At 44.4% G+C, this 18,778-nt stretch overlaps 1 protein-coding gene across 1 annotated transcript in view; it reads left to right on the plus strand.

The window, feature by feature from the left end:
• The window catches only part of ENTPD8 (ectonucleoside triphosphate diphosphohydrolase 8), a 36,400-nt gene that overhangs the window by 9,799 nt on the left and 7,823 nt on the right, over nucleotides 1-18,778 (plus strand). Inside the window, exons 2-8 of the mRNA XM_081847670.1 lie at nucleotides 5,932-6,059; nucleotides 6,592-6,709; nucleotides 7,597-7,747; nucleotides 10,100-10,259; nucleotides 11,796-12,026; nucleotides 13,864-14,133; nucleotides 15,095-15,205. Of these exons, the coding sequence (XP_081703796.1) occupies nucleotides 5,934-6,059; nucleotides 6,592-6,709; nucleotides 7,597-7,747; nucleotides 10,100-10,259; nucleotides 11,796-12,026; nucleotides 13,864-14,133; nucleotides 15,095-15,205 (1,167 nt within the window). The 5' untranslated portion in view covers nucleotides 5,932-5,933. The remainder of the gene's footprint in view (nucleotides 1-5,931; nucleotides 6,060-6,591; nucleotides 6,710-7,596; nucleotides 7,748-10,099; nucleotides 10,260-11,795; nucleotides 12,027-13,863; nucleotides 14,134-15,094; nucleotides 15,206-18,778) is intronic.

Genomic DNA, 18,778 nt, shown 5'->3' on the forward strand with positions numbered 1-18,778 from the left:
CTGGCTTTTATTGAGTATTTGTCCTGCTTTGTTTGTGGGGAAGTTACATGACAATGAGCATTCATTCTGAGTTTATCTTGATCTGCTTACAGAGCATTTACTTGTCTTCTCATTAGTCATTTGTTCATCCCACACTTTCCAATGTGTTTTTCTGTCACTTTCTAAAACATAAAAAGTCACTGAAAAAAATTGAAAACATAGGAAGCTGCTTTATACTGAGTCAGACCCATTGGTTCTTCTAGTTCAGTATTGTCTGCACTGACTGGCAGTGGCTCTCCAGGGATTCAGGCAAGAGAACATTCCTGGCCCTGCCTGGAGATGCCATTGGGGATTGAACCTGGGACCTTCTGCATGCAAAGCAGGTTCTCTGCCCCTTCCTCACAGGACTCAGTCACCAGGCTCCCTCAGCATTCTCTTTGCCAATCTTCCCAGGGCATGTTAGAATAGGTGTACAGGGCCCCTGGTCTGCTGGCTTAATTAGTGTGCCTCCACCCCAGCCATTTCAACCCAGCCACATCAAGTGTTGGGCTTGTAAGGATGCAGCCAACCCAAAAGGGTTTTTTCAGGAAGTATCAGTCAGCTGACCAGTGGCACATACAAAGCCCTGTGCACCCAGATACACAACTCCGAAAGACCCATTTCAAACCCTGCAAGAGGGGATGATGTCATTGTGATACCAGGTGATTGACAAGTGGCCAGCACCACCCCCTGTCAGACTTCACCCGCCAAGGGTGGGGGAGGTAACAACCCGCTGGCTATCCAGATCTACCTCACCACACTTGGTTTACACAGACCAATGGGAAGGCAGCACATTTCATGATGGGCAGGTGTGGCTGGTATCAAATCCTTCAGGTGCTCCTCCATCCACATCCTGCCCCTCCTGCCCACGACTGGCTCTTTGGAATGTGCTGGTGCTGTTTGCTAAGGTTTTGTTTCTGGGCAGAAGCCCAAGGCCTTGTTGAACATATAGGTGGATCCCTTTGTTGATCCTGTTTTGTGAGCTTATTTATTGGCAGTGGATTTATCTAAGGCCTGTTATATATAGTTTCTTTGAAAGGGAATGTTAGACAAGCTATGCCAGCTGTCAAATGGGTGACAGGCAAGGAAGCTGCTGAATCAGACCCATTAGGCCATGGGTCGGCAAACTAAGGTCCGCGGGCTGGATCAGGCCCAATGGCCTTTTGGATCTGGCCCATGGACGGTCCGAGAATCCAGGCAGCCGGCATAGCACGCACGATGGTTTTTGCAACTCAACCAGGCTTGGGGGGGTCAAAAGTGAGGCAGGCGGCTGCTTGAGGCAAGCCCCTTCTCCATCTGTCACGCGCATGCAGCAATCTTTTCTTCCGAGGTGGGGGGTGGGGAAGAGGGAAAGGAGCCACAGTTTGGATTTCCACAATGGAACTGCTGGTGACTGACCTCAGGAAGGGCAGTTGCGGGAGGTGCCTTGGGAACGACGCCCGCCTGTGTCTGTGGCGGCGGTGCTTCCCGCTGGAGGAAGCAGGGAGCGCCTGGGCGGCTGCACTCCGAATCCGTTCTGCGCTCTGCTGGGGAGGCTGCTTGTTAGCTACACTGTGCGAACCATGGAAAGGTAAATAGCTGCTGCCGCCTCGTCTTCCCTCACACAGGAAAAAGAACGTTTTGGCTTGAGTGGCGCTGGTCTGACTTAGTGTGGCCGACGGCTTTTCCCTTCACCCACGCATACGCACACGCTCTCCAGGGCTGACAGGAATGGCGTGCTTACCTCAGCCTCCCACCCCGCCTTACAAGAGAAATAATAACTGTCAACATGTAAAACGCAAAGGAAGCAGCATGGGTGTATGAGGGAACACCCCCCCCCAAATTACATTTGGGCAACATTGGGGTTGGTCCCAATAAGGGTTTTTGCCAAAAATGTGGGTCATAATCATGGCAACAAATAGTCCAGCCCCCCACAAAGTCTGAGGGACAGTGGGGCGGCCCCCTGCTGAAAAAGTTTGCAGACCCTTGCATTATGTGATCTAGCTCACACTAACTGGCAGCAGCTGTCCAGGATTTCATGGAACTGTGTGAGAGTTGTTAGGGGACCCCCTCACAGAAATATAGTTCCCAAAGGTCCCTGGGAAGAGGGATTGACTGTTAAACTACATCCAGAATTGTAAAGGAACAATTCGCACCCTTAACAAACTACAGCTCCTAGGACTCTTTGTGGAAAGCCATGTCTGTTTAAAGTGGCATGATACTGCTTTGATTGTACAGTGCACGTGTGGCCTCAGTTGCTTCACTAACTTTAGGTGGCTTGGGAAGAAATGGATGGAGGAGAGAAGAGCCATCAGCCATAGTAGCTGAAAGGAACCTCCAGGCAAGGGACAGGCAATTCTCATAAAATGAGGTCCTTTGTGAGATTACACAGTCTTAATCTTTTTAAAAAGAAAAGAAAAGAAACACTTATGATATGTGAACTGCCAAATTCTACTTTTCAAGCAAGGGTAAGCCAGGAAATAAAACGCAGGCAGAGAATACCTTTCAGAAATTGGCAAGGTCTGATTGGGGAGGTGGGTTAAGGTAAGGTTACCAGGTTTTTTTCCAGTGAATCCAGGAAAACTTTTCAACTTCAATGGATTTTGTCAGGGGACTGATTTGCAAATCTGGGGACTGTCCCTGGGAAACGGGGACGTATGGTAACCTTAGGTTAAGGTGCTCATTTGTTGCATGTTATGGAGGAATGTCCTCTATTTGACAGCGTCCTCTACAGTGGTGCCCCGCAAGACGAATGCCTCACAAGACGAAAAACTCGCTAAACGAAAGGGTTTTCCGTTTTTCGAGGTGCTTCGCAAGACGAATTTCCCTATGGGCTTTGCTTCCTTTTTCGTAAAACTGTTAATACCCGGGGAATCCGCGCTCCGCAAGACGAAAAAATCGCAAGACGAAGCGACTCGCGGAACAAATTATTTTTGTCTTGCGAGGCACCACTGTATTTCTCTATTTAACAAGCCATCCCATACAAGTCAACAACTTTAGGCAGGGATGCCAGTCATTCAGTTCCCAACTAGTTGAAATTCACAAGAGGGGCATAAAGCCAACATTCTGTCTATAGTCCTATGCTCCCACCACCCGATAGAATATAGAGGTAGAGGTAGATTGCATTTGAAGATAGATGCTCCATTCTTAACTTTCATGACTAGTAGGAGTTCTGTTGGATCAGATCAATAGCTTATCTAGTGCAAAATCCTGGATCTCCCAGTGGCCAGCCAAATGCCCCAGGGAATTCCACAAAGAGGGCTTGAAACCAAACAGTACTGATTGATTGATTTTAATATTATCAACTTCTGTTCCGTCCTCTGCTGTTTAACGGAATTTGGAGGAAACCTGAAAAAGGCACGGCAGTTATTTCCTTGAAGAGAGGATTGGCGTAACCAGCCAAGGCCCCCCCCCTCAATATTTATCTTGCCACAACATATAGTAGACTTCAGGTTCGTTCTCAGCTAAGCCACACAGCAAACTCTGGTGTAGCCACCAAGACTAACACATTAACCTTCCTTTTCAGAGCCAAAAAGGCAGCCACCATGTCTGTCTATGTTCTATCCTAGGGTTGCCATATTTCAAAAAGTGAAAATCTGGACACAAAGAAATTGTTTTTGACCCACTTTTAAGAAAATTCACCAAAATCTACATTTCTGACATGGGTTGCCATACGTCTGGATTTTCCCGGACATTTGAGGGATTTCTGCCTGGACACGACTGCCGAATCCCAGGAATCACCAGGAAATTCTGGGCGTATGGCAACCTTATATCTACTGTTGAAGGCATTGCAACTCTGGATAACAGTTCCTGGGAATCACTAGTGGGGGAGAGTTGCTCTAGTGCTCACTTCCTGCTTGCGGCCTCCCCATGGACATCTGTTTGACCACTGTGGGAACAGGACTGGATGGGCCTTTGTCGTAATCTTGCAGGACTCTTATTATTGCTTCTGAGGAAAAGTGCTGATTCACATGCTGCTTGGTAAACAAAGAGCTGGTGTGGTATGAGCTGAGTAATCACTTGTTCAAATGTCACTCCCACCATAGATGCATTAAATTACCTTTAGAAAGCACTTATATGGCCTCAGACAACTCACTCCATTCTCAGTCATAGCTACCTGCCAGTGAGAACTAAGAGCTTTCTAGGTTCCTGCTGCTGCAGCAGCATCAGGAGCACTTACGGAGTTAAAAGAAAAAGAAAAACCAATTGCACCTGTTTATCTACTGTGAGGCCTTGGGAGCTTTCTTTTCCATTCGGATATCTTTAGTGATCCATGTAATTGATTCTGGCACAAAGTCAAGCGGCAATCAGACGTGTCGGCCAGAGATTCACACACCCATACCTACACATACCAGGGCTTTTTTTTCCGGTTTCAAAATTTTCAATAGTGAAAGAATTGGGGGAATCGTCATTTAGAAGCAAAGTGCAAATGTGGAAGTCATCAACTGCATCCCCCAGGATCCTGGGCTCAGTTACAACATAAGAATTTCCCCAGAATTTGCATTTGTTGCCGGTGCCCCAACTATACCTGCCATTGGGCAAGTAACTCACTTGGGAGTGATCTGCAGAGGGTTGGATTAGGTGACCCTTTAGGTCCCTTCCAGCCATACAGAAATGCATTGCCCTGGTATACAGTGGTACCTCAGGTTACAGACGCTTCAGGTTACAGACGCTTCTGTTTACAGACGCTTCAGGTTACAGACGCCGCTAACCCAGAAATAGTATGTCGGGTTAAGAACTTTGCTTCAGGATGAGAACAGAAATCGCGCAGCAGTGGCGTGGCAGCAGCAGCAGCAGGAGGCCCCATTAGCTAAAATGGTACCTCAGGTTAAGAACAGTTTCAGGTTAAGAACGGACCTCCAGAACAAACTAAGTTCTTAACCCGAGATACCACTGTAATGCATTTACTGTGTCAAGCTTTCAAAATATGTATGTCTCCACCCCCATCGTTCTGCCCTAATGCTGAGGTCCAGCACTGAGGGCCTTCTGGCGGTTCCCTCATTGAGAGGAGCAAAGCTACAGGGAACCAGGCAGAGGGCCTTCTCAGTAGTGGCACCCGCGCTGTGGAACGCCCTCCCATCAGATGTCAAAGAGATAAACAACCACCTCACATTCAGAAGACATCTTAAGGTTCAGGGAAGTTTTTAATGTGTGACAGTTTTTAATGTGTGACATAATGTGTATTTTTGGTCTTTGTGGAAGCTGCCCAGAGTGGCTGGGGAAACCCAGCCAGATGGGCAGGGTACAAATAATAAATTTTATTATTATTATTATTATTTACGCGGAAACGGAAATAAATCCACAAAAGTTCCTATCCCCACCCACCTGCAAAAATAAAAACCCAGACTATTTCCCCATATGCCCTTTAGTCATTCATTCACTCATTTAATCTTGACTTAAAAGTGGCTATTCAGGACTGGTAATAAGCTTACATTCTAAAAGCCATAGAGGAGAGGGGGAAGGGGTAGCAAGCTCAGGGACCAGTTCAGTTGCCGAGATATCCCTGTGACAGAAGGTGATTATGGTAGGGTTGCCATATTCGCAAAAGTGAAAATCCGGACAAAGTTGTTGTTAAATTGTTAAATCTTTGGGATTTTTACAGCATTTTTCTTAAGAAATTGCTCTAGTTGCCATATATCCAGGTTTTCCCAGACATTTTGCTAATTCGATGAAAATCTGCCCGGATGCCATTTTGACAGCCTGAGTCCCAGACATGTCCAGGAAAACCCAGGTGTATGGCAGCCCTAGATGATGGACTCTCTCTAGTTGGAGCTTCGTTGGTTGGTCTCTGTCAGGGATGATAAAATGTCAAGATCCCTGTACCAAGAAGGGAGCTGGATTAGAGGACTTCCCAGATCCCTCCCAACTCATGAGTCTATGATTCTATTATCTTGATGGATGGACAGGAAATTCTTCATGTTTTTATATATTTAGCTATGGGCAACAGATGGAGCAACTGGTACATCCCAGCAGCCCTGGTGATTCTGAGCATGTTCTCCCTCACAGCCCTGCTCCTCGTTGTGGTGGGAAACCACAATGTCACACTGCCTCCAGACAATAAGGTGAGTGTGCAGCCATACCTGATACCATGGACCTTTCTTTGAGGCAAATCCACTGAGTCGGTTGTTTAAGAAACAAATGTCTTCCTATTATATAGGTGTGGGGAACCTCAGGCTTCTCCATTTGGCCTCCAGGACTCTCCCCAGGCCATATACCCCTCTCCAGTCACACCCCTCATTGGGCTCTTTGAACTTTTCTGCCTGGCTGGAACATGTCCCCTTGAACTCTGGTTATAACGCTTCTTTGTCTGGATGAAGGGTTTGTGGGTGGGTGTGCGTGTAAGCTAGCCCACTGTACAAAGTGAAGAGAAACACTCATTGCTCCACCTAATTGTTGCTGCCCACCACTGGCATGTGGCGCCCAGGGAGTTACCCAGAAAGAAATTTGGCCCTCCGGCCAAGGAAGTTCCCCCACTTCTATCTTAAACCCTGATGAGAGTTCAGTGGTTTGTTGGTTTGTTTGTTTTGCATTCTAACTTAGCAGCTCAGGTTTTGCACCACCTGACTCTTTCATTCTAAATGTCTCCCCCTCCAGTACGGGCTGGTGTTTGATGCAGGCTCATCCCACACCTCGCTGTTCGTCTACCAGTGGCCAACGGACAAAGAGAACAACACAGGCGTGGTCAGCCAGACCTTCTCCTGTCATGTCAATGGTCAGCTTCTCCTAGTTACATAAAAACATGGCAGGGGCATCTGAGGAAGGTGGGAGAGGGATCCAGAAGATCTAAAATATCAGCTGTATTCAACTCCCAGTGACCAATACCACATTGATTATGGAATATTGAATACAGTTGACTCTCACCTTACGTGGGGGTTATGTTCTGTACTGCATAAAGACAAAATTGCATAAAGACAAAATACTCTCCCTGCACCTCCGAATACCCTCCCAAGGTGAGTGTAATGGTGGCTGGGATTGCTGACCTTCCCCCTCCCATACAGGTACCTGCCCCCTTTTATTTTTTTTGTAAAAAAAAATTCGGCCAAGCTCGTAAAGCTGACTTTGCGCAAATTAAATGTGCCTAAGTTGTGAGTCAACTGTATATGGGTCACAGAGAGAGGGGGGGGGAGAGAAAGAAGGCATGTCAGAGAGGGGGGGAAAGCAATGTCACTCACAGAGGGGGCATCAGAAAGGGGGTATGAGAAAGAGAAATGGGTGTCAGAGAGCGCTGGGGTGTCACAGAAAATAGAAGGGATGTCATGGGTGGATGGGTGGGTGAAAGGAGAGTAGGGATAATGGGGATTCAGTTCTGTTTGCAATTAAAAGGAAACTTAACCTAATCCGCATTTTCCAAAACAATAAAAAACTGTTTAAAGTGCTGTCACAGCGCTTTTAATGTGTGGTGTGAATGTGGTCTAGGTTAAGCAAAATTACCTACAAACCCAGGGATATTAGGATAAATTTGCACTAAAAGCCTTGATGGTGACTTTAAAAAACATACCGTAAGCTGAAGATCTGGATATATGGGGAACTGAAATTAAGACGGGAAAAAGTAATGTGTGCACAGATTTGCCCACCTCTATGTGCTTTTTTGTGTTTCAGGGAGTGGGATATCAAGTTATGCCAAAAACCCTCCACAGGCAGGTGCCTCCCTCAAGGAATGCCTGGATGCTGCTATGACCGTGATCCCCCCAGAAAGGCAGCAGGAGACGCCAGCTTATCTGGGAGCCACAGCCGGCATGAGACTGTTGAGGTACAAAGACAAAGAGCCAGGGTTTACAGAGTCAGGTGAAACCAGTAATGTTAGCAAAACAGCTGCCTAATAATAATAATAATAATAATAATAATGGATCTCAGATTAGGAGTCTCAATTTTGAGTTGCTTTTTTTTAAAGGAGCAAGTATCTAGTCTTTACGGATGCAAATACAGTATAGGCTTGAAAGAACAGCAGTTCTAAGGGTACAAAGGCATGGCTTAGGTCCAAGCTATCTGAAAAGCTCCATTCCATCATACGAACTTGGCTGAGAGCTCAGATATTTAGGGGAGGCCCCTCCCACAGTCTCACCACCCTCACAGGCATGCTTGTTAGGGATGTGGGAGAGGGCCAACTTGGTGGCTGCTCCCGGAATCTGGAACTCCCACCCCCCAAAAATACTCTAGACTGGCCCCCTCTCTGGTGTCATTCTGCCAGCAGATGATGACCTTCTTGTTCCAACAGGCTTGGGAGAACTGATTTCTTTTAAGGAAAGGACTTACGTTGTGCTGTTTATATTGTAACCATCTACATGTTTTTAATCTTTCTCTCCCCACCTCCTCTCTAAGTTTTAATCCTATCATTGTTTAATTGTTTTTAATTATTTTTTCCCCTGTGTTTATAGTAATTCTTATTTTTATATGTAAGCTCCCTTCAGTGCTATCCGAGGGGAAAGGTGGGGTACAAATAAATATATTGTTGTACATCACCCCAATACCTCAGCAGTGTGAGATTCCAGGGTTTCCGGTTGGCTTACCCAAGGTTAATGTTTCATTTCTGGAAAATAAAGCACAGCAGAGGCTGTGATGTCTTGATGATATATGGTTTATTTACACACAAATACAAACTGGGTCTACAATGGAGGGATTCATCATATCAGCGCTTCCAGAGGAACTTGCTTCTCCCACAGGTACAGCCATGACATCAGCCATTGTGCTCTGCCTCTGGCGTTCTATGTCACATAACTCCTAACTCTAACTCTAAGCTCTGTGCTTTATTTGTAGGCAGAGGCCGAATCATTTGCCACCTCACACCTTTCCTTTGATCCTCTGCTGTCCTAATGGTCCATTACCTCAGGCTATCATATCATCTCATGGGAAGCACCAGCTTGGCTTAATGAGCTTTTTTAGCACATGCTGATTCCTGAGTCTATAGAAATATCTCATACACAGCTTAATAATACACAAGGTCAGGGAGACTATAAGTTTCTAGCACACAACCTAATATACATGGGTCTGACTATTCTGACACTCCAAGCATTGATTAAATTCTGCCACATGCTCAGTCCAGAGAAGATAGTGGTCTCGCATCCACAAATTCATAACACTATAGTAGTAGTATCCAATGTATCCAATGCAGAGTAGACCCATTCACATTAAAGGGCCTATGTCATGCCCCAGCTACACTATTCATTCAAAGCTATATCATACCATGTTAAACAGTCATAGGGACTGTAGTTCTTTCAGGGTGCTGAGCAGTCTATTCAAAGGTAGAGTGTCCCTAGCTCTGGATGTTCCTTTCAGCCACTGTGGATAGCTCTTCTGTCCTCCATCAATTTCTTGCAATGTTGTCCTCAATCCATCTAAAGTTAGTAAAGCAACTCAGGACCCAGCTTCACTGCACATTTAAAGCATACCTCTCTAAACAGTCATGTGTCTCCAAAAGAAGTGTAGTTTGTTCAGGGTGCTGAGAGTTGCTAGGAGACACCCCCCCCCCCCGAGCTACAATTCGCCAAGTGGTTTCACAATCAACCCCTCTTCCCAGGGAACTCTGGGACATGACTAATTTCAATGGTCCTACATTACATTGGCTGCAACCTTTCATTTTCAGTCTTCTGCTTTCTACACTACTCAGTTTTATTTGCATATACAGTTGTACTTTTAAAAAAATCTAGCTTTAAGTAAATTCTGTTGCATGTTGTTTGCATTTTTTATAAAACACATTGAGATTGATTGATTGATTGATTGATTACTATATTAAGCAGTATATTTTTTAAAAGTACACACACACACACACACACACACACACACACACTACTTAATTTGAAAAGTTGTTTGCCTGTCAGTACTCTGTGCATTTGGACAACTCTTAAGATAGTGTAACCAAATTTTGGATGATGGTGCCTGAGATCAATGAATGAGCACTTCTGCATTTGATTACAATTGGACACCATTTTGCTTCAAGATGGCAGACTGAACCTTTCAAAACCACACCAATATTTGGGTTTCTTAGAATACCTGAGCAATGCTGGGTACGAAGCTCCCAGTAAATAAATAAAACAAAAGAACCCCAAACTCCAAATTAGCCTCATGCTTCCAAATTCACAGTTCTTCTTGGCAAATTACCCTACAGAATGGAGAATGAGTCTGCATCAAAACAAGTTCTGGAAGAAGTTGGCAAGACTATCAAGCAGTATCCTGTGAGTTTCCGAGGCGCTCAGATCATCAGTGGAGAGGATGAAGGTGCTTATGGCTGGATCACCATCAACTATCTGTTGGACTCCTTCACCAAGGTGGGGCTGATTCTACAAGACTATGAACAGGTTTAAGCTATGAACAAGAATAAGCTAGATATTTCTGGAGTACAGCTGCCATCTTCCCTGGCCATGCTGGTTGGTTCTGATAGGAACCCAATAAGGATAAGCTATGTTGTGAACTCCAAATACTGTTGTGCTCTCCAATCATTCCTGACCATTGGCTATGTTGGCTGGGGCTGGTGGAAATCCAACAACATCTGGAGGTCACTATTTTGGCTACTTGTGGGCTAGAGCATCTTATTAGAACTAGGAAGAGCTGGGTTTGAACCCTTCCTCAGCCCATGAAGCTGATCTTGGGCCAGTCACACACTCTCACGTAAGCCTACAGGGTTGTATTAAGGATAAAAGGATTTGCACTAGCTCAAGCTCCCTTTAGCTAGGGTGGGACACAAATATAATTATTTATCATCATGATGCTGGCTGAGGCTTGAGAGATCCTATTCCACCATGAGCTACTACATTCTCTGTGCCTGACACGGCTACTGTTGCTTAAATATTGCTTCTGGCCCTGCCCATTTCTCTAAGTCAGTGGTTTCCAACCAGTGTGCCGTGGCACCCTGGGTGCCTTGAATGATGATCAGGGGTGGCGTGGGCAACCCTAGCCTCTGTCCCTCTTTCTTTCCCTCTCGTGTCTCTGCCTCCCAGAGGCTTGCACAGCTGCTTATTGCAGCAGCCCTGTCTATAAGCTCCACAGGCAAGGGTGTGGGACAGTACAGAGACTAGGGATGGCAGCAGCTGCTGCCCAGAGGACTCCCAAGGAGATGGGAGAGGAGGCTAAGGGAACACTCTACAAGGGAGGGTGTTCAAAAAGGGGTGAGAGGTTGCCAGCTCTACAGGCAAGGGGTGACATAACTGGGCTCTTGAGCCCCACAGGGGTGTCACAGAAAGAACGCAGTTGGTCAAGGGAGCCGTGGACTCAAAAAGGTTGAAAACCTCTGCTCTAAGGAGCCAATACCAGTTGAGTGGTGGGACATTTTCAAGATGGCAGATATCCACCAGCCGATTAAAGGGGAACATCCAGCCATTTGATGTGGGCCAATTTAAGAATACAAGCCCTGGTGGATCAGATCAAAGGCCTGCCTCTGGTAGGGGGACTCTGTAGGCCCTCCAGATGTTGCTGGAGTTCCAATCCCATGAACCCCAGACTTTTGTGCTGAGGGTTTCTGGGGTATAGTAAACTAATCAGGTATGTTTGTTTTGAAAGGTCTTTAAGAGCTTACCCTTGTCTAGTCAAAAGACCATAGTTAATAAACTCTAGTTAAACCACTGGACCGGGTTCTCACGTAATGCTAAACCATGCTTTATCAAACTATGGTTGTTAAATCATGGTTCAATATTGTGTCTAAACAAGGCCATAGAGCATTAGGAAATGCTAACCAGAATAAATGCAGAGGTGGGAAGATTGTTTTTTCAAAAGTGGGAAAGAGCTCAGTCCTAAAATCAGGTAGACCTCTAAATGATCTGCCCCTCGCCAGGCCCCACAAGTGCTAACCTGTTGTGGTATCTCTGCAGTATTCTGCTAAAGACAGAGAATGGATTCACCCCACTTCAACCAATATATTGGGCGCATTGGATCTCGGAGGGGCATCGACCCAGATTAGTTTTGTTCCAGCTGGCAAGATCACTGATCCAAACGAAGCCGCTCACTTCCGACTCTATGGGTTTGATTACACCATCTATACCCACAGCTACCTGTGCTATGGTCAGAACCAAGCCCTCCAGCACCTGACCCGGATTATAATCGTAAGTCACCCGTTGCCATTCAGAAGCTAGCCCTGGGCAGAGAGACTTGGCCGCTGGTGGGAGGTGTTAACTGAAAGGGACAGGAATATCATCTAGGAATATCATCTACAAACCCCTTGAAATCTCCTGAGATTCTTGGCAGACCACTTAATGATTTTTCTACCTGTTGTACCCATTGAAATGTGCTGTGCTAGATGCTGTATGACTTTTAATGGTATTTTTATTGCTACTTTTATTTCTTACATATTTTATTTTATTATATTACAGTTTGTTGCATTGGATTAAAATCGAACTAAAATAAGCAATAAAAATACACTTTAAATCAGTATGAATATTTAACATGAACGTGCGACAGACCACCTGAACAATGCTCACAGACCACAGTTTGCAAATCCCTGATCTGGGCTATAATAAAACAAAAATAGGGATCAAACCTTAAAGAATTTCATGCACAGTGTGGTTTTTAGATGTTCTTAAAGAAACTTAAAAAGCAGGCACCTTCATTGTATGTACTCTTTTCAGTGCCTTATAAAACCATACTTATTTAGGCAAACCTATCCAGACTTTTTTGAGACGCGGGTGGCGCTATGGGTTAAATCACAGAGCCTAGGACTTGCCGATCAGAAGGTCAGCGGTTTGAACCCCCGCGATGGTGTGAGCTCCCGTTGCTCGGTCCCTGCTCCTACCAACCTAGCAATTCGAAAGCACGTCAAAGTGCAAGTAGATAAATAGGTACCGCTCTGGCGGGAAGGTAAACAGTATTTCTGTGCGCTGCTCTGGTTCGCCAGAAGCGGCTTAGTCGTGCTGGTCATATGACCCAGAAGCTGTATGCCGGCTCACCGTCCAGTAAAGTGAGATGAGTGCCGCAACCCCAGAGTCAGTCACAACTGGACCTAATGGTCAGGGGTCCCTTTACCTTTACCCAGATTTTTGGAATGTTGGCTTGTGTTTAATCTGGTTTTAATTTATCATTGATTCATTGATTTTATTCTGTTTACATTTTAAGCTGGGGGGAGTGGTAATTGTAAAGATTTTTTATTATTATTATTATTATTATTATTATTATTATTATTATTACTCAAAAATCAAAAAATGATAAATTAAATTGTTTTTAAATTGTACCCCCCCCCAATAATTTTATTATTTGATTTGATTTGTAAGGTTTTATGAAGCTATTAAAAAAAATTTCAGATAACAAATGCAAATGAAAAGGTATAATTAATAGGTTGTAGGTAAACTTAAGGTTTATCCCAGCTCTAATTGTCTTGTTTGCAGGAGTAGAATTGATTTGTTTTCAACCACATTAGCCTCATCTGTGCTACACACTTAAAACAGTATCATACCACTTTAAACACTCATAGTTTCCCCAGAAGATCCTGGGATGTGTACTTTACTAAGGGTCTGAGAGATGTTAGGAGATCCCCTATTCACCTCTTAGATATACCATTCCCAGAGTTCCCTCTTCGGTTGCTAAACCACTCTAGGAAATGTAACTCTATGAATGGGAAATAGGGATCATTCCACTCCTCCAGGAAGTAATGATGGTGACCAACTTCCGAATGACTTCCGAAGAGGATTAGACCAATCCATAGAGGAGGATAAGGCTATATGTTCCACTTCCATTGTATGCCTCTTAATGTCAGTTGCTAGGAATCGCAAATGAGGACAGTGCTATTGAGCTCAGATCTTTGGGATTCCCATTGGTGCATCTGGTTGTCCATTGTGCGAACAGGATGCTGGACTCGTTGTGCCATTGGACCAATCCTGCAGGGCTCTCCTTATGTTCTTATGAAGGTACCTCTGGACTATGGTTTCACTCTGTGGTTCTTGTCTCCAGAATTCAAGCTCATCGGATCGCATCGATCACCCTTGCTACCCAGAAGGCTACATTTCATCCTTTACAACTGCGTCTGTCTATAGCAGTCCGTGTGCCAAGCAATCAAACCCACCTCCAGCCTCGAAGAACTTTACTCTGGTGGGCACAGGCAATGCCACCCTTTGCCGGGAAACCTTCAAGAGTATTTTCAACTTCTCAAAAAACTGCAAATATAATGACTCCTGTGGTTTCAACGGGGTCTACCAGCCTAAGGTCAACGGGAAATTTCTGGTACGAGAGCATGCCAATTCATGCTAAAAAGTTGGGAATAGGCATGTTCCTCTGTGTGTCTGTGTTTGTAATAGTCCAAATGCATATAAGCGTAGCCGGGGGGGGGGGCAACTGCCCGCCCAATAAAGTAATTAATAAAAATACTTAAGTTAAAGTAGAAATTGTGAGATTTTTCTGAATGCTTTGGGTCAAAAGAAAGTAATTTAAAACAGCTGATGTTGAGGCATTTCATTCCAAATCTGCTAGAAAGAGCCAGATAGAGGATGATGACAGGTGGGTGTCCTGCCCCCCATAACACAAATCCTGGCTACAACCTTGCAAATGCAATGTATCAGTTGAATAATACTGGAATGTTTATTACTTTTGCTTATTGTTTGCTTATTCCACCGAAACATAGTTTTGATTTCTTTTTTTGTTATCTCTTTTTCTGCCTTGTAAATGAATTTCATTACTGATTTATCATCTGATTTTATTTTGTTGCAAGCTTTATTCAAGGACCTCATCCTTCGGTTTATTAGCTAAAGTAAAAAATAAAGTAGAAAACTGCTTTATATTGAATCAGATTACTGGTCCATCTATCTTGCTGGACTGACCGGGAGAGGCTCTCCAGGGTTTCAAGCAGGGTTCTCTCCAGCTCTACCTGGAGATGCCATCAGGGATTGAACCAGGGACCTTCTGCATGCAAAGCAGATGCTCTACCATTGAGTGATGGCCTTTCTGCTAAAAAAATAAACTAAGATCCTAGTTCTCATGGTTCTGAATAATGGGCTGAATTAAATAAGAACATAGGTCTATCTAGTTCTCTCCCAGCCCTACCTGGAGAGGCTGAGGAATGAATATGGGACCTTTTGCATGCAAAGCAGATGCTCTACCACTGGTCTACACCCTTCCCCGGGCTTCTATAGCCATTGTTGGTTTGATGTCTCTCACTCACCTGTTCATGTTTTATTTTAAATTTCAGGCTTTTTCTGCCTATTACTATACCTTCAGTTTCCTGAACTTGACTGAAACTCAGCCACTGGCCACTGTTGAAGATACTATCAAGACGTTCTGTGCCAGGAAATGGGAGGAAGTAGGTATCCTAACATCCAGATGTGGTTTGGAAGGTCACAGGAGACTTGTTGACCAATCTGTAAAATGAACATATATTTAGGAATATATCGGTTGAGGCACTCCAGTTTGGTAGCCCAAATTCTGAGGCTTGCACACCAGATCTCTTGGGCAGAGTCGATGAAGGACCTTTTTCTGCCTGAGGACCACATTCTCTTAGAATCATAGAATCATAGAGTTGGAAGAGACCACAAGGGCCATCGAGTCCAACCCCCTGCCAAGCAGGAAACACCATCAGAGCACTCCTGACATATGGTTGTCAAGCCTCTGCTTAAAGACCTCCAAAGAAGGAGACTCCACCACACTCCTTGGCAGCAAATTCCACTGTCGAACAGCTCTTACTGTCAGGAAGTTCTTCCTAATGTTTAGGTGGAATCTTTTTTCTTGTAGTTTGGAACCATTGCTCCGTGTCCGCTTCTCTGGAGCAGCAGAAAACAACCTTTCTCCCTCCTCTATGTGACATCCTTTTATATATTTGAACATGGCTATCATATCACCCCTTAACCTCCTCTTCTCCAGACAGGGGGCCACATATCATTGATGGGTGGGGCCAGAAATACAAGTGGGCATGGTTAGAGAGGCAAAGATGGGCAGAGCAGCCCATGAGAATTTTCCATTTCGTACAATAGCCTCTTTCTGTACACATCCCTATCTATCCTCCATCAAGCAAGAGGCATGATCAGAATTCAAATGACACAGCCCAGCCCAGCCCAGCCAAAACACTCAAGGAGGGCACAGAGCAGAGTTGCTGAGATGTGTAGCCTGGGGGAAGCAAGTTTTGCTGGAGAGGAGCCAGTGTGGTGTAGTGGTTAAGAGCGGTAGACTCGTAATCTGGTGAACCGGGTTCACTTCCCCGCTCCTCCACATGCAGCTGCTGGGTGACCTTGGGCTAGTCTCACTTCTCTGAAGTCTCCCAACCCCACTCATCTCACAGAGTGTTTGTTGTGGGGGAGGAAGGGAAAGGAGAATGTTAGCCGCTTTGAGACTCCTTCAGGTAGTGATAAAGCAGGATATCAAATCCAAACTCCTCCTCTTCTTCTTCTTCTTCTTCTTCTTCTTCTTCTTCTTCTTCTTCACCTGGCAAGAGGCCTGAGGGCCAAATACAGAGATTTGAAGGGCTGGATTTAGCCCCTGTACCTGAGGTTCTCCACCTTTTCTCTAGGAAGACAGCCAACAGCCTTCAGATGCTACCAAAGCCCTAGACTCAGTTCCTTCTCAGCCTGTTCCAAAGTTGTCGACAATGCTTTTTACCTACACAGAAAGGTGTTTTAGCAGGAATACAGTTCGACACTGTGATATGAACTACACCTGCCAAAATCTTTTGTACTATGCAACCATGAAGAACAAACTGTAGCCCATGATCCCTTATCCCAGATGAGGCCTTGTTTGAGGTACTGCCACTGGGGGCCGCCCAGTTGGCATTGACCTATGCTCATCCTTAAAGGTGCCACAAGACCCATAGCTGTCTTTGCTGAAACACAGCTGCCCTTCTGGAAAGTCCTGAAGGTTCACACAACTGGACCCTTCAGTCACCTTAATCCAGGCATGGGAAACCCTGTCACCCTCCAGATGTTGCTGAACTAGAATTTTCACCAACCCCCAGACAGCACAGCTCATGGTCAAGGGTGGTGGAAGTTATAGTCCAATGACATCTGGAGGGCCACAGGTTTCCCATCCCTGCCCTCAAATGATTTCAGGTAGTTGCACTGAGTTGCTGCTGGTCAGAGTAGCCAATGTGGTGCCCTCTAGATATGGTCAGACTCCAACTTGCATCAAATCAGGCAGTATAAAGTATAACCAATGGTCAGGAAATGAACACTCTCCTACCTCAGCTGCTCTTGAATTTATATATATATATATATATATATATATATATATATATATATATATATTAAAATTTTTGAATACAAATGCACAAATAATAAACAACCTTACTTATATCATAACGTGGTTTCATCACTTCTTTGGACTCCCTCACGTCTCCCGCTCCCATTTACATCGTAAAAAGGTTTTTCCAAGCAAATTATCAACTTGTTTAGGATCTTATATCCACTCATTTAAATATAATCTAGCAATTCTCCAAAAAAATTATGTTTTCTTTAATCTCACATCATCAAATTCAAATCTAATTTAGTGGTGGCCAATTTTTTATAATCTAGCATCCTTCTTAACATTCAACCAAATTGCAATGTTTTTGTAAATACGTCTTAAATTTCTTCCAGTCTTCCTCAATCCTCTCTTCTCCCAGGTCTCGGATTCTGCCAGTCATCTCGGCCAGTTGCATATAGTCCATCAGCTGCATCTGCCACTCTTCCAGTGTGGGTAGATCTTGAGTTTTCCAGTTTTTAGCGATGAGTATCCTTGCTGCCGTTGTTGCATACATAAAAAATGTTCGGTCCTTCTTTAGCACCTTCTGGCCGACAATACCCAGAAGGAAGGCCTCTGGTTTCTTAGTGAAGGTATACTTAAATACCTTTTTCAGCTCATTATATATCATTTCCCAGAAGGCCTTCACCTTAGGGCATGTCCACCAGAGGTGAAAGAATGTTCCTTCATTTTCTTTACATTTCCAACATTTATTATCAGACGAATGGTATATTTTGGCAAGTTTAACTGGGGTCATGTACCATCTATATATCATTTTCATTACATTTTCCTTCAGAGCATTACATGCGGTGAAGTTCAGCCCAGTGGTCCACAACCTTTCCCAGTCCTCAAACATAATGTTATGCCCAATGTCCTGTGCCCACTTTATCATAGCCGATTTAACCATTTTGTCTTGTGTATTCCATTTTAACAGCAAGTTATACATTCTAGATAGTACCTTAGTCTTTGGTTCTAACAATTCTGTTTCTAACTTCGATTTTTCCACCTGGAACCCTAACTTTTTGTCATTTTTAAAGACTTCTTTAATCTGAGCGTAATGTAACCAGTCTCGCACTTTATCCTTCATTTTCTCCAAACTCTGCAATTTCCAATTGTCTCCATCTTTTTCTAATATTTCCCAATATTTTGGCCATTTGGCCTCCATATTGGGTCTTTTTCGGGCCTTAGCTTCCAGAGGCGAAAGCCACCTCGGAGTCTTGTTTTCCAATAAGTCTTTGTATTTTGTCCAGACATTAAATACTGCTTTCCTAACAATATGGTTCTTAAAGGCCTTATTGATCTTAACCTTGTCGTACCATAAGTATGCATGCCAACCAAAAGCATTGTTAAAACCTTCCAAATCCAGTACGTCAGTGTCTTCGAGAAGTAGCCAGTCTTTTAGCCAGCAGAAAGCTGCGGCTTCATAGTACAACTTTAAGTCTGGCAGGGCAAAGCCCCCTCTTTGTTTCGCGTCAGTTAATATCTTAAACTTAATTCTGGGCTTTTTGCCCTGCCAGACAAATTTAGAAATATCTTTCTGCCACTTCCGGAAGCACTCCGTCTTGTCCACAATCTGTAATGTTTGAAACAAAAATAACATTTTTGGCAATACATTCATCTTAATAGCAGCAATTCGGCCTAACAAAGAAAGCTTCAATTTTGTCCAACT

Source organism: Podarcis erhardii (assembly GCF_964252035.2).
Source record: "Podarcis erhardii genome assembly, chromosome: Z".
In the NCBI taxonomy this organism is placed as follows: domain Eukaryota; kingdom Metazoa; phylum Chordata; class Lepidosauria; order Squamata; family Lacertidae; genus Podarcis; species Podarcis erhardii.